The sequence below is a fragment of the Garra rufa genome, chromosome 5 (genome assembly GCF_049309525.1).
Source record: "Garra rufa chromosome 5, GarRuf1.0, whole genome shotgun sequence".
Lineage (NCBI taxonomy): Eukaryota > Metazoa > Chordata > Actinopteri > Cypriniformes > Cyprinidae > Garra > Garra rufa.
This window is the reverse complement of record NC_133365.1, coordinates 23,851,489-23,879,314: the sequence shown is the minus strand read 5'-3', so window position 1 is coordinate 23,879,314 and position 27,826 is coordinate 23,851,489. Positions and strand designations below refer to the sequence as shown.

At 36.1% G+C, this 27,826-nt stretch overlaps 3 protein-coding genes and 1 non-coding gene across 5 annotated transcripts in view; 3 read left to right on the top strand and 1 right to left on the bottom strand.

The window, feature by feature from the left end:
• The window catches only part of man2a1 (mannosidase, alpha, class 2A, member 1), an 83,544-nt gene extending 80,371 nt beyond the window's left edge, over positions 1-3,173 (top strand). The window contains exon 22 of the mRNA XM_073840878.1: positions 210-3,173. Coding sequence (XP_073696979.1) covers positions 210-362 — 153 coding nt within the window. The 3' untranslated portion in view covers positions 363-3,173. The remainder of the gene's footprint in view (positions 1-209) is intronic.
• A 17-nt stretch (positions 3,174-3,190) lies between these two features.
• On the bottom strand, positions 3,191-17,162 carry tmem232 (transmembrane protein 232). Its single transcript, XM_073840019.1, has 13 exons — positions 17,029-17,162; positions 15,775-15,886; positions 15,448-15,553; positions 14,973-15,130; positions 14,306-14,402; positions 11,097-11,218; positions 10,870-11,018; positions 10,637-10,748; positions 9,743-9,905; positions 6,617-6,786; positions 5,698-5,981; positions 3,576-3,654; positions 3,191-3,376 (listed from the first exon to the last, which is right to left on the bottom strand). Exons 1-13 carry the CDS (start codon positions 17,160-17,162, stop codon positions 3,191-3,193), a joined length of 1,872 nt encoding a protein of 623 aa, XP_073696120.1.
• Positions 17,163-17,541: 379 nt separating this feature from the next.
• trnag-ccc (transfer RNA glycine (anticodon CCC)) lies at positions 17,542-17,612 on the top strand. Its single transcript has one exon. It is a non-coding gene; the product is annotated as a tRNA-Gly (tRNA).
• A 210-nt stretch (positions 17,613-17,822) lies between these two features.
• On the top strand, positions 17,823-27,172 carry tia1 (TIA1 cytotoxic granule-associated RNA binding protein). Of its 2 annotated transcripts, none has more exons than XM_073839445.1 (12): positions 17,823-18,051; positions 18,999-19,095; positions 19,349-19,447; positions 20,678-20,732; positions 20,885-20,972; positions 21,383-21,458; positions 21,591-21,699; positions 22,196-22,291; positions 22,438-22,522; positions 22,605-22,743; positions 22,912-23,057; positions 25,648-27,172. In XM_073839445.1, the coding sequence occupies exons 1-12, from the start codon at positions 18,023-18,025 to the stop codon at positions 25,784-25,786; spliced, it is 1,158 nt and encodes a 385-aa protein (XP_073695546.1). In that variant the 5' UTR covers positions 17,823-18,022; the 3' UTR covers positions 25,787-27,172. The 2 variants fall into 2 exon arrangements, with proteins under 2 accessions (XP_073695546.1, XP_073695545.1); XM_073839444.1 differs by having other exon boundaries at positions 17,824-18,051; positions 22,909-23,057.
• Positions 27,173-27,826: the final 654 nt, after the last annotated feature.

Below are 27,826 nucleotides of genomic sequence, written 5' to 3'. Positions count from 1 at the left end.
GAGTCTTATAAGTAAATTAAAGTTGTTTACTTTCCACTTAGTTCACAGGCTTAGCTTGAACCAGTAAACCTGTCAAACTGTCAGATATGCTAACCATCTCACTTCTTACAAGTGAAAATCAAATCTAAAGCCATGACTCAATGCATGCTTGAACATGCTGTTGCTTTGGAAATGCTCTAATCATCATACTATGTTTTCTGTGTGTGTAGATTGATTTAGAGAAGCTCTTGACAGATCTGAAGGTGAAAAGCATCACTCCTGTATCGCTGTCTCTGATGCACACACACAATAGTGATGCCGACCCGCAGAAGATCAGCCTTAAACCCATGGAAATCAGGACTTACCGCCTGCAGCTGAGCTGAGCTGAAGTCACGTCGGCTCACGTCCTCCGTGCTTTACACTCGAGAGCTGTAAGGTTGTTGCCTTCAGCCAAGGACTCTGTAAATGATTGTCAACAGGAACCTTAAGCTTCACAGCAAAGCGCATTATGAAATCTCCAAGATTTCCCAACCAGCTCTCAGGTTATTTAACATAACGTGACGCTTCTCGTGTGCGATTCACTGTGCTGAGAGTTGACATTTTGCACTGGGAACGTACAAGTCGTTGTACGCTTTTAAAGTGTAGCTACCGTGGGGATAGTGCAAGAAACGCTTTTCTTACTTTCGTTCCTTCACGAAGAGAAAAGCTCCTGTTTGAACAGTGCCTGTGCCCTGTTCATTTTATCCTCACAATTCCCAGATGAAAGTTAATATATAGATTGTTAAATTGATTGAGTCTTGCCTGACATTTTATTTTATTATTTTAGTGCAATCCCAAAGTTTTTACTCAAAACTGTGCCTTAGTCTCACAGGGTGGTGTTTGTTATAATGTTACAATGTTTGTTATAAAATTAGCAACTTTAGACAGTTTTTATTTCATAATCTTCAAACAACCACATACAGCTGAGGTCAAAAGTTTACACACGCCTTGAGTAATCTGCAAAATGTTAATTATTTTACCAAAATAAGAGGGATCATACAAAATGCATGATATTTTTTATTTAGTACTGACTTGAATATAAAATTGACCCTGTTCAAAAGTTTACATACTCTTGATTCTTAATACTGTGTTGTTACCTGAATGATCCACAGGTGTGTTTTTTTGTTTTTTGTTTAGTGATCATAGTTGTTCATGAGTCCCTTGTTTGTCCTAAACTGCCTGCTGTTCTTCAGAAAAGTCCTACAGGTTCCACAAATTTGGTGTGTTTGAACCCTTTCCAACAATACTATGATTTTAAGGTCCATCTTTACACACTGAGGACAACTGAGGGACTCTCATGCAACTATTACAAAAGGTTCAAATGCTCACTGATGCTTCAGAGGGAAAAATTAATGTATTAAGATGTGTACAGAATGAGGATGTGAACATTGTTCTTATTTTACCTAAATGTTACAGCCCTTCAGAAGCTACAGAAGATACTTGTTCACCAGAAAAAAATAAGTTAAACTTATGCTGATCTTTAAATTGAAAAAGTTTTCATCTCTTTAAGCATTGTTTTTCCTTCTGGAGCATCAGTGAGCATTTGAACCTTCTGTAGTAGTTGCATATGAGTCCCTCAGCTGTCCTCAGTGTGAAAGAATGGATCTCAAAATCATTTATGGAACCTGAAGGATTTTTCTGAAGAACAGTGGGCAGTTTAACTAAGTTCAAGCTGTGGATCATTCAGGTAAAAACACATTATGAAGAATCAAGTGTATGTAAACTTTTGAACAGGGTCATTTTTATAAATTCAACTGTTATTTTCTCTTGTGGACTATATGTAAACATCTTTTATGTGAAGTATCTTATTCAGGTCAGTACTAAATAAAAAATAACATGCATTTTGTACGATCCCTTTTATTTTGGTCAAATAATTACCATTTTGCAGATTCTGCAAGGTGTATGTAAACTTTGGACTTCAACTAATTCACAATAGATTTGGTATTTCTGGTATTGTCGAATGCAGATTAACTAAATTGACAATGTGTTGTTTGTTTTCTTTAAATGTTCTTTGCAAACGACTGCAGTTTTTGTGTGTTTATCACATTCACTGAAATAGGTCATTCAATGCTTGAAATTTAGATGATGAAGCCTCAGATTCTGTGTTGTGTCTTTATAATTTGTCTATTCTATACAGGCTGAAGGATTGTAAATAGCTTCAGTAGCAACATAAATTCACCAAAGGTGGGTGGGTGTCTTGCAACAATGTACTTAAGAATGTGTACTGAAAATTGCATTCCATTGTTTCCAGATATGATAATTATCAAAGAAGAAATTAAATGTTTTATTTAATATATTAGGCTATATAAATATAAACATGCGTATATTTTATATCAATAGAAATATAAATTCACGCAGTGGTTTAGTTAGAAGGGGGGTGATTCTTAAAATGGTGCCATGGTTATTATTAACGATTATAAACTTCATGTGATTGTGTTGAGGTTTATGAATGCAAATGATCTTAGAAGCTAGATTTATTACACAATCAAACTATGCAAATGTACATTTTTGTCTTATGCAACGATGATCTATTTTTTTAAACCGACAGGTAACACTTCCTGGTCATTCTCCCAATTTTACCTGACAAAGTTCTTGAGACCTTTTCTAATATGTAGATTTGCAACATGTGCTATGAATGTTTTTCCTCATTTTCCTTCATTCTGTGATGTTCATCATTGAAGGGAGACCATTTCTTGTCTTATACTCAAGTGTTTTCTTCTCTTAAATCTGCTTTCAGGCTGTCTTGAGTGTGATGAAGGATGATCATTTGTTGACTTGCTACTGTGATATTTTCGAATGTTAATTGAGTTGATTCAGCATGTTTTTCTTTTCCCTTTTATGAAAATATCGACTGGCGTGTCGTTCTGTTGGTCAGTCAGAAGTGCTGTGATCACTGTATTCCAACTAGCTGCTTAATTCACACTTTTACGACCAAATTGGTCTGTGACTGTAGTGAATCAGGATAATGAAAGCAGGCTGATGCTTTCCGACCCTGTGAGAACATTCCTATTTTTTTTTTTAAATCTTGAAAAAGTGGTGACTATCTGAGGAGTATGCATCTTTTTACCAGTGTTGCCAATTACAATTTTAGCCAACGAATGTCTGTCTGTGTCATTTGAAAGGAATGTTACAAAAAAATAAATAATGTTCAGACATTTCTTTTGTTTGGATTTTATGGACCATGTCTCATTTCTATAGACTTTCTATAGACTGGTAACTCATAAGGTTTTGTCTTCTTTTTGACCTTTTCCATCCGTTTCTTCATGATCTTCTCCTCTTCCTCTTGCTTTCTTTTTCCCAGCTCTGTCTTTTCCATCTCTTCTTCTCTTTCCGTCATTATTTTCAGTTCCTTTTGCCACTAAAGATTGAAAAAGAATAATAATAGATTTTTAGCAATTGTCTGCACATATTTCTCTAGTCTCAAGCTCCTTGAATCCCGTTAACAAACAACTACTGTACCTCTATCTAAATACTAATCTAAACTTCATTTAGCGAGTAGGCCGTCTCTGACTGGCTGATGGATTAGTGCACTGAATCAAAGGGAATGCAATACTCACTTGATCTTCCACAACTTTAATCAGATCAATATCAGTCCTGGTTTGCAGGTCCAGATGAGAAGCTCCATGTTTGCCCTGTCTGATCAAATATGGCACATATTTGAAATGAAAGAGATCAAATGAAGTACTGTGGAGGTGATACAGTGATGCTGTTGGATGGTAATACTGTGGTATTTTGATATATACCACAGTACTGAATGATTAAATGGTCATGAGTTTTTTAATGGGCAGTGTTATATTAATATCTATAGAGCAGAGCGGTTAGAATAATGAATGATATGTAACAAAATGTAACAGCAAATAAGTTCAAACGTTTCTGTAGGATCATGTGACCCTGAAGACTGGAGTAATGGCTGCTGAACATAAACTAAGAATGAACAGCATTTGTTAATCTTAGCTAGTGTTTATTTCAGCATTTACTGATGCATTATTAAAATCACAAGTTGTGTTTATTAACATTAGTTAATGCACTGTGAACTAACATGAACAAACAATGAATTGCCGTATTTTATTAACTAGATGCAAGCAGCAATTAACAGGGTTTAAAGGCTTTAAGGTATTTAAGTACATATAAAAAAAAAAACATTACATATTATTTATCAATTCTTTAACAACCTGAATCAAAGATTAACAAAAAAGCATTTCTGTTAAATTCAGGTCATTTATCACAGAAAAAAATATGTTTTTTAACTTTTATGTGCGTTACAGCTCCAACTGTGGTCTGATCTCCCTAAAACTTTGCATGCTTGTTTAGAATCACCTGTCACATGCTCACCAGGATTCATGAAGTTTTGAGTTTTTGTTTAGGCTTTATAGACTTTTGGGTATATTTGGACAGGCCCCTTTTCTTTCTTTTTTCTCCCAAAGGTTCAATTTTGTTTTGATAATTATAGACCTAAAGAGTCCAGAGAATTGCACTGCAGTAGTTTTTTGCAGACTGAGCGAAAAAACCTATAGGACTAGTTCACAAAAGTTTTTTTTTTTCTTTTTTTTCATTTTCTCAATCATTAAACAAACGGTTTGATTAACAGCAGTGGTTCTAGAGGCAAAGTTGTTCGGAATGAGGAGGTCTATCATATGATATGGACATCACGCATATGTGTGAAAAACCACGCAATATACACTTGTTTACTCTTGAAAAATGCTATATCGCCCTTTAGTGGCCGATTTCTTTCAAATTTCTTACAGACCTTTAGGGCCATGAGTCAAACAGGCCCATCGAGTTTCGTTCTTAACGACCTCCGTCTTTACAGCCACTAGTGGCACGTTTGGCCAAGACCATGCGTACCGATTTTCATGTCGATAGGCCAAGCGGTTGCGTAGTTATGGACGTTTTTATGTTTTTTTTCCCTCTTACAGCACCACCAAGAGGGCAATCTCAATGACTTTTTGAGATTGGCGACGCCTTTCAATGTTTTGGCGTCCCTTCGGGACGGAGGTTTTTTTCTTGATAGTTAAATTTTTGTTTTGATAATCACTGATATTCACTGGCTTGGTTCCGATCGGGTGAAAAACCTAGAACTAGTTTGCAAAAGTAGGTTTTTCAAAAAATGCTAAATACCTGAAAATGTGCTTATTTTTAGGGTAATGGATGATTTTTTTTGTCTGGCATGATCCAAGGATTCCAACGACATAAGACACTTAAGCCTGCGACAACCCGTTTAGGAATTACTAATGATTTCGTAATTTTCTGTCGCTGTAGTGCCCCCTGTCAGACCGATTGGGCTAAGCCTTTGTGACATTGTGGTGTGAGTACTACCATTCCTCCATGTTTTAAGTCTCTACGATTTGGTCTGCCCGATCAGTTTTACGCTATACGCTTGAACCCCTAATAAATAGTGTGATTATGGTATTGTTTTCATTCAAGTTAGTTAATCCATTAACTAATGTTAACAAATGACACTTTATTGTAGTGTTACCAACAGTTTTTCTAATTTGTGATACTATTTTACAATATTACCATTTGACTCTTTTTTTTTTTTTTTTTTAATCCAAAAATATGCAGCCTTGTTGAGCATGAGAAACTTCAAAAATATGGTATTCCCATGGTGGCACTTCAGAAAATGACAGTACTTTTTTGTTCAGTGAAGCAGATGTAATTTTTAGAAGAGAAACTAATAACCTTGGTGTCTTGTGGCGGTCTTTACTAATGGAGTGGGATGTGATCAGTTTAGGGTGTCCTCCTCCAGCACTGGCTGTGGAAGCTGTTTCTTTCCTGGGTTTGGAGGTTTTTATTTTGTGCCGGTGGTCTGAAGAATGAATAGTGAGCTGAACTGGAGGGCAGATCTGGGAAAGAGTGTGCGCTAGCCGACCAGTGATCCCCTCGCTCTGTGTGCATACACTCACATCAACTGTGTGTGAACTTCTCATCCTCTCTCTGTGCTTCTCCAGAAGCCTTTTATCACCCTGGAAAGGAGATAATAACAGGGTGAAACTGCAGGTCCTATTGATCATGTAGAGGCTTGAATTAAGATTCTGTTCTTGACTTGTTTGATTTCATAGTGCCAGAGTTTAATGCAGTCGCACCGGATGAATGTTTAAAGCCACAACAATGTGCTTCAGCATTTTGTTTAAAATCAGATGTACTTTTCCTTTCTGATGCCTCATAAACTGTCTATTATCACATCACCTCAGTGTTGGGCACAATATTCCTTCTTAAAATTTGGACTTAATCTACATAATTCTCATGCATTATTCAGCTGGATAAGAGTGAAATAACAGAAAACACAACTGCATTCTTTCTTTTGTTTGTTTATACAATATTAAGTGGTTTTCAACACTGGTGATTGGAGAAATGTTTCTTGGGGAGCAAATCAGCATATTAGAATGATTTCTGAAGGATCATGTAACACTGAAGACTGGATGAATAAATGCTCAAAATTCAGCTTTGCATCACAGGAATAAATTATATTTCAAAATATATTCAAATGGAAAACAGTTATTTGAAATTGTAACAATATTTCACAATATTACAGTTTTTACTGTATTTTTATTTAAATAAATGAGTAGTATTGTAATATTTAGGCTACATTTACTAGTACCTCAGTGATCCTCACAGCATTGATGACACGGGGGTCTGTCTCCTGCTTCAGGTGTTTCTGTAGTGTTAACCAGGCAATGTTCCTCAGACCGTCCCGAAGTGTGATCCCACGGCTGACCTGAGCCAAACCCTGAACCACACTGTACCGCAGCCTCCACTTGTCTTCATGCACTACACACAGATATGTGCATTACTTTCAATACATGGTAGTAAACTAGTATTTGGAAACGCTAGTAATTTTAGATATACATTGCCCTCCTCTAATATTGGCACCCATCGTAAATATAAGCGAAGGCAGCTGTAAAAATAAATCAGCATTGTTTATCTTTTTGATTTTTAATTTTAAAAATACACAAAAGTCTAACCTGTCTTTGAAGTAAAACAATGGAAAGTTAGGGGAAAATCACATTATGAAATAAATATTTTGCTCCAATGCGTGTTGGCCACAATTATTAGCACCCCTAGACAGTAAAATATCTCTGAAGTATATTCCCATTCATATTCACATTTTTTTAGCACATGAGGGGGACTAGGGCATGAAGTTGTCCAGCCTTCTTGTTCAAAAAGATTATAATTATGAAGAACACAAAGGCCAGATTCCCTTAATCATCCCTTACAAGCAGTAAAACCAAAGAATATAGTTGTGAAAGATCAAAAGGAAACAAAGCAGATTTATTCACAGCCACTTTTGCTCATATTTACCAAGGATGCCAATATTAATGGACAGCATTGTATGTAGTCAGTTCTCCTTAACTTCACACAGGTATTCTCGATCACAGTAACCACAGGTGTAGTTTATCACAATAATTATGAACATGATCCCCTTATAGAGGGTTTGCACTTACGTCATGGTATAGTCAGTTACTCAGATGCGCAGCCATATTGGAGATACTCAGATGTAAACAACAGCATGGATTGCACAGGTAATGTGCTACTGAATACGTTGTTCTGCTAATTTATGCTGTCTAAACCACAGTAAAAAAAAACATGCAGAAGCTGCTAAATCATATAGAGGACTTAGTAAGCAGGAAAGGGTGCAATATTTGACAAAATAAAGTTAATAGGTGGTAAAGATACGTACGAGCAGTATTATTTAAAATATTAGACTAATATTTCAACTATTGTATGAGAAAATAAGAAGAACAAACTCGAATGTTGTCAAGATGTTTGCCCTGGAAACCCTGGTTCAGTTTGGCCAACCACAAACACCTTCTTTCTTAGACAGTTTTTTGCTCTCTTCTCCCTGATTTGTTATAGCTTTTGGCAGTCTATAGTACTCCAAATGTTTTTCCCGGTCCAAACAATTAGTACAACCCAAAACATGACAATAGCTGAACATGTTCAGTAGCAATAATCAGCAAAATATGCAAGTTTCGTTTGGTTCAGTGGCATTATTTATGTTTGTGGCATTATCGCCAATATGGCCAATGGCACGTTGTGAAAACTCTCTATTCTTTGACAATCAGAAAAAAGTGTTCCAATACTTTTGTCTATTGTTTTAGGATTTAAAGTCCCCCTGAAATCAAAATGAAAGTTTTTTGGCTTTTAGTATGAATATATTAGCCTTAAGATTATCTATAAGCTAGTGTGCTTCAAAACAACGACAAAATTCGGGTTTACAAGATATGGGCATTCAAAACTTACAGTCTCGTCACTTCCGCCGATATGAATCAACGATTTTGATGATATCACCGTGCACTTCAGTTTCTCATCAAACGTTCTGTCCAATCAAATGCTCTCTAGAGTCCGTAGTGTCCCGCCCCCTACACAGAAACGCAATAACACGGAGCAGATCATATGCGCTCATATGTGCGGTCGGCAGGTATTAAACTACACAGCCTCAGCATGATTATGATCACTATTTTGTTTTAGAAAGAGTTTCATATTGAATCTGTGGGGTAATTTAGTAGTCTGTGGTTGTCATAAGCTTACAAATGCAGCTTTACCGAGCTCAACGGCTCTGGCCCGAGCAGATATTAATGGAACGCTATTGGCTATTCAAAAGAAGTGGGCGGGGCTGGGCGATATGTTTTTGTTTCAGTTAAAAGTACGTCACCACATAGAATAACGCTGCGTGTTTCAAGGCACTTCAGTGGACTTTTAAAGGATCATCGGATGCAAAACTCACTTTTACATGTTGTTTGAACATTAATGTTTGTTGACAGTTTATGTACACAGCCACCCTACAATGATAAAAATCCACCCAGTGGTATTTTTTTTAATCTTTAAAAGTAATATCCCCTTTTTTAAATCAGGTCATTCTCAGCTTCTTGTCGTTGTGTCGGCACACAGTTGATTGACATGAGCGTCTTATCTTAGACCCGCCCTCACCGAGCTGAAACAGTCTAAATACGATTGCCACTGTGTCGACTCAGGTGCAGAGGAAGACTCTAATTGAGCGATTGAGGTGTTCTGTTGTTGGATGTAATAATGAACATAGCAGTCGTCATTTACTCCCGACATCTGAGCCACTGAAGATGCAGAGGACAACGTTACTTTCATTTTTAAAAGGAAAGCACCGATCCCGATCTACATATGCGTCTATGTTCGTGTGAATCATTCGTGATGCAGCTTCACCCACAGCAGAAATGAGTATAAGGATTTTTTATGCATCTTTGCAAATGGCCTTTCTTAATAATGTGCTCGTTGGCAAGTTTCGCCGATAAATGCGGCTAAATGCAGCTAAACGCGGCTAACTGCGGCTAAAATAAACATTACAGCTCGTATTCGTAATCCCTCAGCAGAGAGGTGCGAGCGGGGCGAGCAGAGCTCATTTGCATTTAAAGGGCCCATGCGATAAAATGAGCTGATATTTTGCAGGGCTGATTTTGACAAGGTAAAAGGGTGTTTTTTTTACACTATTATTGAGAATTTTTAACCAAAGTATATTTCATTAAGACCCTAAAGAATCATATGTACTTGTGGGAAATGGGCATCTGATGACCCCTTTAAAACTGAACAAACTTAATTTTATGTGACCTAATACTTTTTGAAAGCCACTGTACATAAATGCTGCCACACAGAATAAACTTTCGTTATAGAATTGGCCACAATTTTATTATAAAAGCGATTTATGTTATGCTTTTTTACTTTTTACTTTGTAGATCTTTCTGTTTGTTTCACTTACATTCTTTTAGCAAGGTTATAAGTCCTCCAGAACATCTGCACTTAATAGAGTTTGACTGTCCAGTGAGGGCTGTTTTCTTAATTTCAGCACAGTGGCTGTTTTGGCAAATGTCCATCAAAATGGAGCAGTAAATGTGCTCCAACTGCCACGGCCAGGACGCTTTCTGCGATGTAATTTCCTGCATTAACAAAATACACAAAAAAATAAAACTTCCACACAATGAGTAATAATTAATCAGATTATTAGATATTTATTTAGAACTGTTCTGGGTACGAATTCTTGAATACATCTACATGTATAACATCTTCTGTAATGAAGTTTTTCAGTAGGTTTTCAGTATCCTTTTGTTTTGTTTTTTTCAGATAGAATAATTTCCTTTATACGATCTGAAAGCTGCATAAATAAGATTATATCTGGTTTGTTAGGATAGGACAATATTTGGTTGAGACACAACTATTCTGGAAAATCTGGAATCTGATGGTGCAATAAAATCTAAATATTGAGAAAATTGCCTTTAAAGTTGTCCAAATTAAGTTCTTAGCAATGCAAATAACTAATCAAAAAATAAGTTTTGATGTATTTATGGTAGGACGTTTACAAAATATTTTCATGGAACATGATCTTTACTTAATATCCTAATGATCTTTGGCATAAAAGAAAAATTGATCATTTTGACTTTGAATGTATTTTTGTCTATTGCTACAAATATACTAGTGCTACTTAAGACTGGTTTTGTGGTTCTGGGTCACAAATCAAAATGAAGAAAAAGAACCTCATTACTTAACCTCATCTTTTTAAGTAGTTAAGCATAATATTTGAACAAAAATGCTACACTGCATATTAATATTTGAAAAATTAGATTAAAGTCATAAAACCCTCTACTTTCTTATGCACCTGGGAACTTTCTTGTCTTTGGGTCATGTGAAGGTTCATAAGAGTCTGCAGGCACAGCATGCTAGATTTGGCAGCCTCTCCCAGAATCATCAGTCCTAACCCACAGTCGGCCCTGAGAACAGAGAAGGTGAAAACGCTGATGTTACTTTGGGATTTTAACCTACAGTTCCACCTATAAGCTGCTTACATAACGTAAAAACCAGTGGAAAGCATCTTCCAAACACTTCACGCACCAGTTGTCATGTTGAAGTTTATCTCTCAGCAACATAAGCTGTTTGATCACTTGAGAGAGCTGAGTGCCATTGTTTTGCACACAGTGATAGCTCAGAAGGCACTGCCATAGTATCTGGTTAACACCATGCTCCTGTGCCTCCACAGAGACCTGTCAATCAAACAAAGTTTTCACTTCAGTGAATCATTCAGCGCTCACTTTCTAAAATAGTTGACCTAGCCTTCAAACCTGCGTTGAATTGTCGTTGGTAAGTTTGGAACCACACAGAACCTCCCCGACGCGCAGCATGAAGTGAACAGAAAATAACAAGTTGGGGAACTTTTGGTAGCGTGTCTCACACTTTAACAGCCCTGTCAACAGATGAAGACAGCTGTAAACTCCATAAGCATTCCATTCTTGAAACATGTCCCACAATTTTACTTGCCATTAGTTTTGACAGAAGAAACATTTACACTTTGAAAACACCTGTCCTCAGTCCATAACTCAATACTTATTTTTGACAAAATATAAATCATTATGTCATATAACATTTAAGCAAGCCTGTTTCTGTCGCCTAAGAAAAAATGTAGATATTATATATTAACGTCTATTAACACGTATAGAAGCCTATTTTCACCACAAAAAATAATGCATTAGTAAATAACAATTTTGAATAAAAAGTCTTTAAAAGTTTTTAATGTCATAAACATTTGTCATAATTATGACTTAATTTAACATAATTTCAAGTTTATCCATTATTGTTCTTACTATTCTTCTTCTGGTCTGGAGGTCTATGGCAGCCCATTGAATTGCTTCTGGAAAAGTTATGAAATTTGGCACACTGATAGAGGACAGTCTCAACATTAACCGCCGCAAGTTTGGAGTCTAACTCAAACTCTCTAGCATCACCACAAATTCACTCATGTTTATACTAATAACTTTTGATCCGTAAGGTCTAGAAGGACAATTTTCTCTGAATATTTGGCTCATGCCAAATTGAGTCGAATAAAAAAATTGTTAGGTTATGTTTTTTAGGAAGTAAAGTTAATTAAGCAAACCATTCTCGAATAACACATGAACAAATTTGACGAAGAGCATGCAAAAATGGTGCCATTTTGGGCATCAGCCATTTTGAATTTAGCGTAAAATGCTATATATTATGAACACAATGGCGTATCATTACGAAACTCGGTATATGTCTTTGCCACTATGTCCTGACAGTACTCAAAAAGTTTGGGGTCAGCACCAGCTTGTGGCCAAAGATTATAAAGACATTATCAAAAATGCTAATAACGTTTATATAATAAATTGGTTAGCCAAACTTCCTGTCCTCCATTTTAATTTATGTTGAAAACCTACTTTTTCAAACTCCTCCTAGACTGTTGGTCTGATTTTCACCAAATATGACTCAGATCATCTGGACCATGCTGACGAAAAGTTATGGATTTCGTATCGACATACAAAAATGGTTATCATTTAACGCATTAACGAATTTGCTGGAAATATGCCAAACTGCATCTGAGACTGTAAAAAATCTGCAAAGCTTTGACATATTGACACCAAACTTTGTGTGTACCATTGTCACCTCACCTATTGGTCAAACGTGATAAACCTTTCATTAACCATTAAGAATGAAATTTTCAAAAATGCTAATAACTTTTCATTACATTAGCTTATTGTAATAAAAATAAACCTTCGGGTCATACCGAGAACATAGATACCAATTTTGCCATAGTCGACTGAACTTCCTGTTCGGCATTTTGATTTATGTTGAAAACCTACTTTTTTTTTTACTCCTCCTAGATTGTTGGTCCGATTTTCACTAAAACCAAGTCATCATCTTCAGACTGTGCTGACAAAAAGTTATGGATTTCGTGTTGATAGCCAAAACAGTTTTTGTATAGCAAGTCTGAGGTTGTATCTCTGCAAGGCTTTGACATATTGACACCAAACTTTGTGTGTGCCATTGCCACCTCACACAAAACACACCACGTCGATTTTATAACAGCGCTATCTATTGGTCATAAGTGATCACCAATTAAATCATATTACTAGAGGTTTTTTTTTTGTGATTTTTCAATAATTTTGCTAAAATCATCCTAAAATGGCTTTAATTACTCATTGTTGCAGTTGGTCTGATGCCCAATGCCATGCTTAGCTCCTCATTTTGCCTCTGTTGTGCTTGGCCCCTTAATTGCTGCTTGCAGCTATGTTTACAACTTTTTGTCATAATTTTGGCTACGTTTACATTAATCCGGATACATTTGAAAACGGAGTTTTCATTTTAAAACGCTCTCCGTCCACACTAGCGTTTCCAAGCGTTTTCCAAAAGTTTCTCATCCACACTGAAACGTAGGAAAACAGCAAATTCGCCTTACTGCGCATGCGTAAAGCCTCCAAACTTATACAGACGTAATAAGTTTTCACGCAATTCTTCTGGCGGGATAATTTACGGAAATATCTCATTATCCACTGACGCGTCTATATATCACGCTCATTCATATTTTATCTGAAAAGCAGTTGTCGTCATGTTTTGCAGGACAGCAACTGTGAGTAAATTTTCCGTCATCATTTTAGGACTGAAGAGTGTACAAGGTAAATCTCTTTAGCAGCAGTGTGTGAATAGCACAGGCACAATTACTGGTGTAAACATAGATATCTATTGGTACAATATGCGTCACATGACTATAAATATGCGTCATCGTTTTCAAAAGCCTCCGTTTTCACAGTCCACACTACAACGTGAAAACGGCGTTTTCTAATTTATCCACTTTGGCCGGAGTTTTTAGAAATAATCGTTTTCTGTGATAAAAACGGGGTTTTCGTGTAAATGAGAGGCCAAACCGCAGGGAAATATCTGCGTTTTCCCTTCGTGTAAACGGGGCCTTTGACTTTTCATCTCATTGTTTATTTATTTTTTTTGTCAATTTTCAAATTTATCTGACCAATTGATCAAACTTACTCTGCCGTCTTAATGTCACAATTTTGATTTTTTATGATAATTTATCACAAATTTACAACTTATTATGTCATTACTGACATCATAATTATAATTATAACTTAGCATTTTTTGCGTGAGGTTTTAAAAAAACTTTTTACTATTTATTTTTTTTAAATGACCTTTTATCTCATAATTATGACTTAGTGTCTCATAATTTTGACTTTTAATGTAATAATTATGATTTACTAAATAATTGTTTTTTCTTAAATGGTGAAAATGGGCTTTCATACATGTTAACAAATGTTAATGTATAATATCTTCATTAAACTTTTAATTTTTTAAACATTTAAAACGAATAACCCAACATAATTATTAAGTACATAAACTTATTTTGCGGTCTTGTAGTTTTGATACAGCAGTGCCCTAAAACATCTTTGGATTGGTAAATATAAACCCAGTGATGAATACAGACATTTTATTCCTTTGCAATAATGTTTGACCCAAGACTGTCTCAAACCTTTTAAGCTGTGAAGATAGATTGTGCTAGGCTGATATCCTTTCAAATTACCAGTCAGATGAAAGATGAACAGCCTCAGAGAGACTAAATAACCAAGCTGTAAAAAAAAATCAGAGTGAAACTGTCAGCAGGAATATAAATGAAAAAGAAACATATATAGATAAGGACTGATACATGGGTAATTCTGCAACTACATAGAGTAAAAAAGGCTTTGCTTGTGTTCATTTAACAAATATCTGAATAAATGTACTTGGGGAAGTAATTGAGTGTGATTTCTATAGCATTTTATTGGTTAAAAAAAATGTTTTGACTAATTTTTACATTCAAGTCAAATATAAATATTACAAATATTTTTTTAAATAGCACGTTTAATTAAAATAGTTGGCTTTTGAGTGCTTATGAATATGTTTTTGCTTTTTAAATATACCTAACCGCACATTTTTATACTACAAAATGTTTTTGTAAGAAATGTAAACAGATTTAAAGAGAGACCACCCAAAAAAGTTCTGTCATCAATTATCCACCCTCATGTTGTTCCAAACCTGTATAACTTTGTTTTTTATCGGTAACTAAATATAACACATTCTGTATGTGGAACTTTGCACTAAAGTGTTCGCAATTACAGAATGGCCCATGTTTAGAGATATTTATACTGTGTTGCATATACCTGCAGCATCTTCATCTCATAACAACATGGCTGGTCCAACATAGTTGTGTCAGGGCACAGTAAGCACTGGATTGATTCTGCCAGGTGAAACAGCACAGGGATCTGATCTGCATGAATGTGTGCATGGTCCAATGACACGACCAGGACATCCAGTGAATCTAAGAAAAATCATGGACATCATCTATCACTTTTCCACTAACGAAATTAACCAAAAAGTACCATGGTAATATGTTTTTGTTAATTTATGTACCAAAGTATTCTTTGAAGAATTTGTGTACAATATTCATGATAGGTGAATATTGTAATTATTCAGTCTAACAGCATTTAAAAGTACCATAGCATTGACTAGCTTTTGAGTATTGGAGTCAACACATGCCACACACTGTGACTCTCACTATGAATTCTGCAACCGATTGTATCAGATGATTCATTTGTAAAAATAGAAACTGACAGTCACTGCAAGTCATTGGCACACCATTTCTAACTTTTCCATTGCACAAGCTCAGCAGGCGAAGCTGCGTCCAGGCCCCAGGGAGATCAACATGTTTGCCTTCACCTCCAGATGTGAATCCTGCACGACGCTGAGGACAAAGAGAGAATCACTGCAGTTTAGGCGAGTGTTTTCATCAATGGAGATATGTCTCCACCTTGTGGCTGGAGAGATTAATGGGTCGATTTATTTACAACTTGTCAGAAGTTCTGAATGTTTTTTTTTTTCTGAATTGACTACATCTTCGTAATGAAGCCTTTATTTCTAAAGCCATTTAAACCGGATGAACAATGAAGGAAGCATGTTTAATACCTTGCATCGACTAAGAAACTGCCTTGCAAGATCTTCATACTCTTCCTGCTCTTTGCAGCCTTGAGCTTGATTGTATTTTTTAATGAAGCCTTCTGTTATTTCAAAGGGGTTTCTATAAAATACGACAAATGTCATAGTTAATGTCAGATTAATGATAATAATATTAATAATAATAATAACAATACTAGTCAAAAGGTTTTGAACGTAGCAAGGTTTTTATTATATTATAAATAAAAAGAAAACAAGAATGAAAAAAAGAATAGGGCAAGCTAGTGTTAGAGGCCTTTTTAAAAGACTCTTCTGCTTACCAAGCCTGCATTTATTTGTTCCAAAGTACAATAAAAACAGTACAATTTTGAAATATGTTTACTATTTAAAATAACTGTTTTCTTTTTGAGTAAAATGTAATTTATTCCTGTGGTTTCAAAGCTGAATTTTTGGCATAATTTCTCCAGTCACATGATCTTTCAGAAATCATTCTAATATGCTGATTTGCTGTACAAAAACGTTTATTATTATTAATATTATGTTGAAAACAGTAGAGTTTTTTTCAGGTTTCTTTGATGAATTGAAACTTCAGAAGAATGGCATTTATCTGAAATAGAAATCTTTTGTAACATTATAAATGCATTTATTATCACTTTTGATCAATTTGAAGCATCCTTGCTGAGTAAAACTAATAATTTCTATAAATACTGACTCCAAACTTTTGAATGGTATAGTGTATAATGTTACAAAAGCTTTTTATTTATTTATTTATCAGATAAATGCTGATCTTTGGATCTTTCTATTCATTTCATATAAAATAGGTACTTTAAATACTGACAATAATAATAATAATAATAATAATAATAATAATAATAATAATAATAATAATAATAATAAATGTTTCTTGAACAGCAAATCAGCATATTAGAATGATTTCTGAAGGATCATGTGACACTGAAGACTGGAGTAATGATGCTGAAAACGTAGCTTTTGATCACACGAATAAATTACATTTTAAAATATATTCACATAGAAAGCAGTTGTTTCAAAAGGTAATTTTTTTTCACAATATTACTGCTTTTGCTGTATTTTGGATCAAATAAATGCAGGCTTGCTGAGCAGAAGAGAATTCTTTAAAAATTATTAAAAATCTAAAAACGTTTGACTGCTAGTGTACATTTTTAAATAACGGATAGATCACCTTTTCGTTCATTCGTTTTGGCATAAGCAGCAAAATAATAAATTGTAAGTTATTTCTTCAGATACCTTCTGACACCGGTGGCATTTCTAGTAGTATGAGTTTCTTCGGCCCCTTTTTTGAAACGTCTTTTGAAATCCTCTTGCTGAGACTGAGACACTATTCCTAAATAATGTTTGATAGGAATTTTGAGTATAGGCATATTATTCACCACAGTCTCTCACAAATGTAAACGTCCATCTGCGTGGTTGCTATGGTTACATTGTCAACAGTATATCAAAAAATTGTTTCATAAATACATTTTTAATGCATGCATAACGTTACATTTGAATATAAACGTTATTATAAAACTATTCGCCATGATATAACTCATCATTACTACACGATTTTTTTTCATAGTTGACTTTTTAATCTAATAATTTTGACTTTTTGTGTCAGTGTCGTCTCAGTATTATGAGTTATTATGTCATAATTTCGACTTTTTTATTTAATGTCGACTTCATAATAATTTCCCTTTTCGTTCACGGCATAATCGTGATTAGAAAACCATAATAACATACATGTGCTAAGTTTCCAGCAGAGCGCCGCTGGTGTAGTGGTATCATGCAAGATTCCCATTCTTGCGACCCGGGTTCGATTCCCGGGCGGCGCACATGTTTTTGTCTATAAATATAAACATTTCAGTACATTTCACTGTTGTCGAACTGTTATTCCATTCTAAACACTGCCAATAATGTATATAATTTACAGTTTAGTATACTGTACAGTGCTCAGGCGCATTTTAAAAGCTTGATTTCTGAGCGCTTTGTAGTTCGGCAGCGCATGCGCGCTTGCATTTCCGGTCCGGTTCCTCCGCCATCTTATGTCGCCTTTCCATTGTTCATAACTGGAGTCAGCCGAGGCGGCATTTCACATTTACTCTCATTATAACAGGTCTGGCGTAGAACAGAGAGGGTAACAACACTGGAAAGATCGAGACACCGGCGGAACTCGAGATCATCTCAAAATCTACACAAGAGGATTTTCTCTCAGGGTTCGGTGTCTTAATTCGATCGGGAAAAAATGATGGACGACGAGCAGCCCAAGACCCTGTACGTATATTGCATTGTACGCCAACACTACTGGCAACTTCACATCATATTAAATCATTCATGCCGTAACTCTTTAAAAACACAATCCGGTTTTCATTTCGATTAAGTCGTTATAGTTAATAACAGTCTTGAGTGTGATGCTAAGGGAACTACAACCACAAAGCAAACGTGTACATTTTATCCCTCAAACAAAAGCTCCGATTGCTGGAATGAAAGATTAACGTTATATTTGGCGCCCAAGACCGTTACACAAAGGGCAGTCGCGTGGTTTCAAAGCATTTCGTACCCCATGTGCTAGTTATTGAGTTAATTTAGATAATTGCAGCAGGCCTGTAGAGGCCACAGCAGGGCCGCTCACACTCACACTGCTGTCTGTGTTTGAGTGTGTGAAGTTGCCTTGTACTTACTGAAAGCTCATTGTCGTTACAGCATTGCTAGACAAAGAGCCAGTCTAGTGTATTCGCTGTAGTATTTATAACGCTTTACTCTTATAAACGCCTGCATGCTTATACAATTGACACGCAGCCGGTGTCTAAATACACATTATACATGTAAAAATAGCGAATATTTTGGTCATATCTGACTGCTCGTTCCTTGCTTTTGTTGCTGGTCGCTCACGCTGGCTGTACGCTCCTGCGTGCTCCGTTTTGTCATCTCTTTGTTTCAAACCTGTATACACGACAATAAGCAGCTCATTGCCGGATGACTAATGAGGTTTTTTAGGGTTAAGTAACGGCCCGTGGGTCCTCATGCCTACCTAATTCCTTTGTAATGTAAATAAGCGGGAATATTGTAACTCAGGTACTTGAAGATGGCACAGATTGCAGGCATGGAACCCTATAATTAGTGTTTCAAATGATAGATTCAAATAAATGTTCCTTGTATTCAGCAAGTCACTCATTGTCATTTGCTTATCCTTTTTTTTTTTTTTTTTTTTTTTTGTCCAGGTATGTAGGAAACCTGTCACGGGATGTGACAGAGGCCCTTATAATGCAGCTCTTTGGTCAAATTGGCCCCTGCAAGAGCTGTAAAATGATTGTGGATGTGAGTATATAATTGGCATGTACAGAAAGTTGTGTGCTAATTCCATATTTCTGCTTTTTAATTAATATTTTATACATATATTTAGCAAGATTTGTTTTCCCTGAAATGTATTTAAATTTATGAGTTTTCTTGCACCAGTAAACTCTCCCACTTCCAAGTTTATGCCTGCAGCTTGACCTTTATAACTAAAGATTGTGAAGTGTGCACAATATGACATAAGTTGCTTTTGTCTCATCAACTGTTTTGCCTTCAGACGGCAGGTAACGATCCATACTGTTTTGTGGAGTTCTTCGAGCATAGGCACGCAGCGGCCTCACTCGCAGCTATGAATGGGCGTAAAATAATGGGTAAGGTAAGCTATCGTATCTACAGGGTGAGTTGGGCTGGGACGGGAGGGTGGGACAGTTTAGAAGTTCTGCTAACTTTTTGGGGAAGTAGACTCGACCACTTGAGTCTGAGGTCAACGTTAGCCTGTGTACTGGATGTGCAATGTGAACTGAGAGGGAGATTTTGACGTTTCCATTGTTTACTCAAAATGAATAAATAATGATTAGTGAGAATAGTGCATAATTCACTTCTGCGTCGGCATGATCTTGACCCATGCTTTTGTATCTCCATTGTTGGATGAAGCCCTTCCTTGAAATGTAAATTTTCTGCTCAAGCACAGACAGGAACTCCAATGTCAGATTGATTTGTCACACCAACCATTACCACTCTTTTATAGTACATGAAGTAACGTTATGAACTTAAAAACCTCACCCACAGTCACTTGTAGCCATTTCATCTCCATAACTTTATAGTTTTTGCTTCAATTTTCATCATATACTCTACCATTTAAAAGTTTAAGGTTTGTAATATTGTATAAATGTTTTTGTAAGAACTTCATGTTTACCAAAACAGCATTTATTACTTAAAATACACTAAAATGATGCTGTAATGTAATTAAAACTAAAAGAAAGTTTAATTTATAAAATGTAATTGCGACGCTGAATTTTCAGCTTCATTACTCCAGTCTTCAGTGTCACATGATCCTTCAGAAATCATTATTTGCTGATTTGATGCCCAAGTTATGTTTCTTATTGTCAGCATTAACAGCACATGTGCTGCTTATTCTACTTTTTTCAACCTTAAATTGTTAAAAGATTTTTGATAAGAATTGTTTTAAAATAATTTTTAATCTTAATATTGAAAGAGTCCTGAAAAATATAGAACAAGATTACACATTAGAGGCACATTATTAAGCTTTATGCCTATTCAGTGTAAAATATTTTATCCTCAACAGGTAATGAAGGACCATTTGAGGAGTAATACAAGTTGGTAATTTCACTTGTTTTGTAAGTCCCTTGTCATTTAGACCTTTAACTTATTTTTTTTGTGCCTATTCAAATAAGTTTTCACTTAAACAGTGGAGTGTGAATTTAGTTTCGTCAGGTCTCCCTCCTCTCTGCTGTACATTCAGACCTCTATTATGTAAAAACGAGTGATTAATTACTAGATGAGTAGATAGCAGCAACTTGACCATGTATGTATCATTTCTAATCTTTCTCTCAATTTTTCCTCCCTGTACACCTTTCTCTCCTAGGAGGTAAAGGTCAACTGGGCTACATCACCAAGCAGCCAGAAAAAAGACACAAGCAGTGAGTTCAGACTTCAATTAAAGCCAGTAATAAGCTTAAAAAGGCCAGATATCTTCTGAATAATAGACCTGGTGCATACATTAATCTGTAACTTATTTATACACACTAAATGTATGAATTGTTACAAAGGACTCTTGTCTGGTTTGCTTTAGATCACTTCCATGTCTTTGTTGGAGACCTCAGTCCAGAAATCACCACCGATGACATCAGAGCTGCCTTTGCACCCTTTGGGAGGATATCGTAAGTGAAATGACATGTATTGCATTTTGAATAAAGAGTCAGTGAGTTGCATTTAACTACTTTCAGTCAGTTTGTTTGAAGACTAATCAAGCCAGTAACGTGTAAAGTCATGTAAAAGCCTTTTCACCTTTTTATCGAGAAGAGGTCATACATGGATAATGCAAAACCACATTAAGACACCTAGGTTTTTGCCCATTGCACCACTTTGAGTTTGCATGTGTAACTAAATTGTCATTTCATTAAATATGAATATCTGATTATTTGCTTCACTGAATAGTCTAGCATTATTTAAAACCTCATGTGAACTTCTGGCAAATGTCCTTCCCCCCCCCCCCCCCCTTTGAATATTTAAAATGGGTTTTGTCTGTCGGTTCTCAACACTCCCAATTTTTTTTTTCTCTCTTTCTCAGAGATGCGCGTGTTGTGAAAGACATGGCGACGGGGAAGTCAAAAGGCTATGGTTTTGTTTCATTCTTCAACAAATGGGTGAGTCAGATCCCAACATCAGGAAATGCAGGTTTTTATGTAAGGGTGGGGAACATCTGCATTTGAATGCATATCCCAGAAGCTTCTGTTGTGGCCGTGTGCTGATGTTCCTGTTGTGCTGGTTGTTGGCAGGATGCAGAGAATGCCATTCAGCAAATGGGAGGTCAGTGGTTGGGTGGGAGGCAGATCAGGACTAACTGGGCTACAAGAAAACCCCCAGCGCCTAAAGCAACCTATGAAAGTGAGTATTCGTACATGTTTAAAGGCCTCTCCGCTACTTTCAATCAAGAGAAAACCGTGTTGTGTTTCTAGCTGCCATCATGAAACAGCAATCTAACCCATGCTAAAAATTGTTTTGCAGAACATCTATTTATTATAATAATAGACTGCTGAGCTCTAAGAATAAGCCAATCATTATGAAATATTGCCCCCCCCCCCACATTTATATTCCAGTTTTTTTTTTTTCTTAAAGGTTTATTTACACAGTCATTATTCACTAGAAGTCAGATTTCATTTGATTCAAATATGGCATGACAAGACTTGTCACACAGGTTCAATGTTAATGATAGGACTTGCAAGAACATGTTTGGCATCATTGCTTCAATCCTGGTGTCAAATGACACCAAATACAGCAAAATGGAATTCAAAAATTTCAGTGATAACTTTTGTGTATGAACTTTAAAATGAATATAGAGGCCCATCAGAGTTAATCAGCATTTCATTTATCAATTTCACAGCGAATGCCAAGCACTTGTCGTTTGATGAGGTGGTGAACCAGTCCAGCCCCAGCAACTGCACTGTGTATTGTGGCGGCGTCACTACAGGCCTTACAGGTTAGTGTTTGTTGCAGGTTAAAACATTTATTTTTTCATTTATTTGGCCTTAAACCTGAACTTTTTGTGTGTTGTCTGTGCAACCCATTTGAATTCAATTCATTCACTTTTGTAATGTCCTCCTCTCTCTTCTGTTTTTGCTAAAGAACAACTCATGAGACAGACCTTTTCCCCATTTGGCCAAATAATGGAAATCCGAGTGTTCCCTGACAAAGGCTACTCGTTTGTGAGGTATGGTGATGTTGTTTAAGAAAAATCTGGTGGATACAGGTCGTAACGGTAGAGGCTCATGTACCATTCTTTATCTCTGCAGGTTCAACTCGCATGAAAGTGCAGCTCATGCGATAGTGTCTGTTAATGGCACGTCCATAGAAGGTCACATAGTGAAATGTTACTGGGGTAAAGAGACTACAGATATGGTGAGCCCCATGCAGCAAGTGCAGGTACCCCAGGTGAGCAGTAGTATGATTTTGTCCTGTTTTATTCTTAAAAGTTTAGAAATCTTCCAGCCAAATATAAAGTAATGTTGCAAATAAAATGAGAATTGTTTTAAAGTTTCCTGATAATAAAAATATAACTAACTTGAGGGTGGATGTTATGATGTTCTGATTTTGCAGCAGAACAAAGTTGGTTTTGCTGCACAGCCATACGGCCAGTGGGGACAGTGGTACGGCAACGCACAACAAATTAGTCAGTACGTCCCTAACGGCTGGCAGGTACCCACTTACGGCGTGTACGGACAGGCCTGGAACCAGCAGGGCTTCAAGTAAGTCTACAGATCAACATGCCTCCATTTTGCTTAATTTCAGAAGGCTGCTTTATAGTAGTCCAATTCACTGGTATATTAATAATAAATCATCTCTTACTGTTGGGTAAAATGGTACGTGGATGTACTTTTAGCTTTTGTGCAAGATTTAGTGCTATACAGCAGCGCCATCATAAAAGTTGTGGACTGTTTGACAGTGAATTTAATTAGTGGTTGAGCAATATAGATCTATATATATATATATATATATTTATATTTATATTTTTTTTTTTTATGGCTGATGCCAATATCTTGGATACCACGGTGGCAGATATATGCAGTACAAATTTCATAACCCATGCTGCAATGAAATGTATTCTTTTTATATAATATTTAAGTGTATATTTATAAGCTTTTCTAATTTAATATGTGCAGTAATTTTTTTTTTTTTGGCATTTTTGCCTTTATTGTGGAAATGACAGGAAGCGAAGTGGGTGAGAGATAGGGGCGGGATCGGGAAAGGTCCTTGAGTCGGGATTCTAACACGGGACGCCTGGAGCGCAACGACGCTGTATGTTGGCGCGCTGCCCACATGTACAGTAATTTTAAAAGAGTCGGTAACTTTACAGTAAGGTGTCATTTGTTAACATTAGGGTATTAACTAACATGAAAAAACAATGAACAATACATTTACACTGTATAAATTTGTTAATATTAAAAACAGTAATGCGTTAACTAATGTTAACAAACACAACTTGTGATTTTAATAATGCATTAGTAAATGCTAAAATTACCATTAACTAAGAATAATAAATGCAGTAGGAGAAATTTGTTTTTAGTTCCAATGTAGTTAACTAATGGACCTTATTGCAAAATGTTATCAATAAGTCAGTATGGGGAAAAAAATGTGTATGTACAAAGTTTTATACTAAAGCAACTTGCTGATTTTGTATTCTTAACTTATTTATTATGAGAGTATTTTTTACAAGTAAAGGAATTAATAAAAAATATAGGGCTGCAAAACGAATAATCGTGATTAGTCGCATTCAAAATAAGTTTATTGTAAAGTAACATTTTTCCTTAATATATTCTTGTATGTGTGTGTATTTATATATACATGACATATACATAATGTATACAAAACACAGGAGTAGAAAAGACAAAAAATAGTTTTTAATGCGCACAGTAACTGAAGTTTAAAACTGTTAAAAAAAGGCTCAAACTGTTGCACAGACAATAAACTACGCATCAGTTTCTCCCTCTGCTTTGAACCTTTTAATGCAAAGTGCTGCGTGCCGTGACTCCGTGTGGCTTCAAACGCATCATTCTGCACATCGGATGTGCATATTGTAATCGCTTCATGCCGCACTGTATTCGTTTTGTCCCATCTATCATATGTTGTTGCCTTATTAAAAAATATGCTATACATTTAAAAGAAATGTATTCTAATTTTATATTATATACTTATATAAATGCATTGTTTTTCATGAATGGATTTTATAATAATACAAATGGCAATGTGTAATATTTTACCAGATTTAGTACAACACTGTTATTTGTTCCCCACAAAATAACGTTTTTTCACAATGTTTGAATTTCTAAAATTGTGAATTATGGCCAATATCAAACCCAAGATATCGGAAAATTGGTATCGGAGGCAAAAAAGGTGGATCAGAGTATCCCTACTTTCAAGAGAAAGTCCTAACTCAGTCAAAATAAAAGTCCTGTTTCTGACACTTGTCAGCCAAACATATCAGCTCAAATTCTTATACGATTAGAAATTGTTCTTTAATGTATGCAGTATTTTAAAAAAAAATATAAAATCCTTATCTTCCAAGCACAAACTACTGGGAAAATTATTGTCCAAAATTCATGGCAATCTTTTCCTTTGTACACACACACACACACACACGTTTGTTTTTGTGAATTGTGGGGACATTCCATAGACGTAATGGTTTTTATACTGTACAAACGATATTTGCTATCACCCTACACCTAAACCTAGCCTTCACAGGAGACTGTGCATATCTTTACATTCTCAAAAAAACGTATTCTGTATGATTTATAAGCCTTTTGAAAAGTGGGGACATGGGCAATGTCCTCATAAGTCACCCTCTCCTTGTAATACCTATGTCATACCCATGTTATTACACTAATTTGTGTCCTGATATGTCACAAAAACAAACACACACACACACACACACACACACACACAGTGTAGTTTAACCCTTTATTATGTAGTATCACAGAGCTGAAGTACTTTCAACTGTTAAGTATAATTAAAGGATGACTGTTTTCTATATAGCGTTTCAGGGCATGCGAATCTGAAATCAGTGCTACCACACAATTATCATTGTGCAAAGCAGTGGTAAACGGCTCAAATGAGAGGTTTCATAGAACGCCACCAAACAAATGAGTGGAAAATGTGTGTTGACCCTGTGGTCGGCATTTCCACTCATGCATTTTTAGTTAAATGGGAAACTTGTGAGACTTTTGTCAGTACTTTTAAATAAACACTATTTATTGTCTACTTAAAGTATTTCGAATTAAGGTGCAACGTATCTGCTAAATATCATCTTTTCCACCAGCTAACAGTTACTTTGTCTTGTAGTCACATACAGGCTGGTGCCGGGTGGCCCGGTGTGAGTGCCGTGAGTAACGGAGGCGTGGTGGAGCCAGCGCAGGGAGTCAACGGGACCGTGCTTGCCAACCAGTCCAGCATGGGCACTGCAGGATACCACACACACTGATGGAGCGACGGACAACTCTAGCACTCCACTGCGGCCGCAGCAGGGATCTACACATGACCACCACCCCATTCTCAAACACCCATCAAGATGCCTGACCTGGGGAGGGGTGTGCCATTTTTGTTTTTCCTGACCCTCCCCTTCCTCCAACCTGTTATTTTTCTTTCGTTTAAGACTTCGAGGCAGATCTTGCTCGTCATCGCGGGGTCTCGAGTTGCCCTACACTGGGATTAAACAACACACCCTGATACACAAACGTATTCAGACACATTAACACACACACACACACACACCCATGTAAATCCACAAGTCTTCGGCCTGGTGTCCGAATGACTTATTCGAAGAGGACTATGCCATTTTTAACTCAAAGTACTATAAATGAATAAAATCAACAATAACTGCAACGTTTCCATTTTGCTTTTTTTGGTTTGTTTAGAGCGATTTCAGCTGCTGATTTTGTAATATATGAAGCTTTGCCTTTTTCTTTTTTTTGGACTTGCCATTTTAAAAAGCAAACTTGTTTCGTTGAGAGGAGCGATGACACCAATGAATCGTGTGAAATGTCAACTTTTTTTTTGTTTGTTTATAAAATGAATAAAATGGATGTCAACTGTTGTATTTTTTTAATTAGACATTCAATTTCTCAAACTGAACCAATTGCAGGGATGACTGCCACATTTTTTTCCTTAAAGGCAGGTGAATATTGCACAATATTAATACGTTTTCACAAGAATTTGATGTTACGCAAATTTGAGGTATTTTAAATTGTTTTGCATTCCACTTTTTTTGAGGGCTTATAAGTACAGTATACCATTCTGTATGTAAATAACCAAACAACTGTGTTCAACTGTTGGGACTATATAAAGATAATTCAAATGTTGATTATGGATGCTTGCTTGCTTTTTTTTTTTTTTTTTGTAGGTAGCTAGGTGGGAGGGTGGGCGAGGGGTTTTGGGCTTCATCGCAACTATCCTTCAGCATTAGTGGCTCTGTTAAATGCTGGTCCATACGGTTTTAAGGATTCTTCCTGAGAACTTTTGGAGGAGAATTTGCTGCCTTGCGCTGCAACGAACATTTTGTTAGAATTGCGATAATTCTGTGTATAAAATCGAAATGTTGACTTTTTTTTTTTAAATGAAGTATTTAGTATCAAGACGAGAAACCTGAATGGATCAGAATTTTGCACTGTTGCCCATTGGAGTTTTAACAGACGAGACCAATTGTGTTGCCTTATTTGAGTTGATTTCATTTGAAGAAACATGTTAATTAAACATAGGCAGTGCCTACGAATACATTGAGACCTTGTGTTTCGAGGGATTTTTTTAAATAATGTTCATCCTATTATTACGTGTTCTTGCTTTGTCCCATTAAAATACAGATGCGAACCAACATTTCTGTCTGTCCTCTTATGTCTTTAAACTGGTTGTTGGTTGTGGTTTAAGAAAATACAGTGCCTTGCGAAAGTATTAGTACCTCTTAATTTTTTCACATTTTATGTTGCTGCCTTATGTAAACTGTTTTAAATTACTTTTTTCCACATCAGTCTACACTCCAAGCACCATAATGACAAAGCAAAAACAGAATTGTCATAACTAAAAATAAACAAACTGAAATAAGTACATTGCAAAAGTATTCATACCCTTAACTTACTACTTGAAGCACCTTTACAGCTTTAAGTCTTTTTTTGGTATGATGCAACAAGATTTGCACATTTACCATTTGGCTCTGTCAGCTTGGATGGGGTCTGGCAGACATTATCAGGGTTCTTCAGAAATGTTTGATTTGGTTTAAGCCCAAGTGCTGGATGGGCCACTCAAGGACATTAACAGAGTTGTATGAATGCTCTGGACTGGGTTTTCATGAAGGCTATCTCAATATTTTGGGGGCATTGAGCTTTTCTTCGACTCTGGCGAGTCCCTCAGTCCCCGCCGCTGAAAAACAGCCCCACAGCATGACGCTGCTACCAGCACACTTTACTTTTGGGATAGTACTCTGCAGGTGATGAGCAGTGCCTGGATTCCTTCAAACATGATGCTTGGAATA

Bases quoted from the DNA above. Each gene is read 5' to 3' on its own strand.
- tmem232 (XM_073840019.1), bottom strand. From the start codon at position 17,162: ATGCCTATACTCAAAATTCCTATCAAACATTATTTAGGAATAGTGTCT. The intron at 15,554-15,774 runs GTATTAAACATG...CTTTGTCCTCAG, and splicing joins AGTTTCTTAGTCGATGCAAG to CGTCGTGCAGGATTCACATC. The intron at 6,787-9,742 runs GTAAGTGAAACA...ATCTGTGTGTAG, and splicing joins TATAACCTTGCTAAAAGAAT to TGCATGAAGACAAGTGGAGG.
- tia1 (XM_073839444.1), top strand. From the start codon at position 18,023: ATGATGGACGACGAGCAGCCCAAGACCCT. The intron at 19,096-19,348 runs GTGAGTATATAA...TTTTGCCTTCAG, and splicing joins GCTGTAAAATGATTGTGGAT to ACGGCAGGTAACGATCCATA. The intron at 20,733-20,884 runs GTGAGTTCAGAC...GGTTTGCTTTAG, and splicing joins CCAGAAAAAAGACACAAGCA to ATCACTTCCATGTCTTTGTT.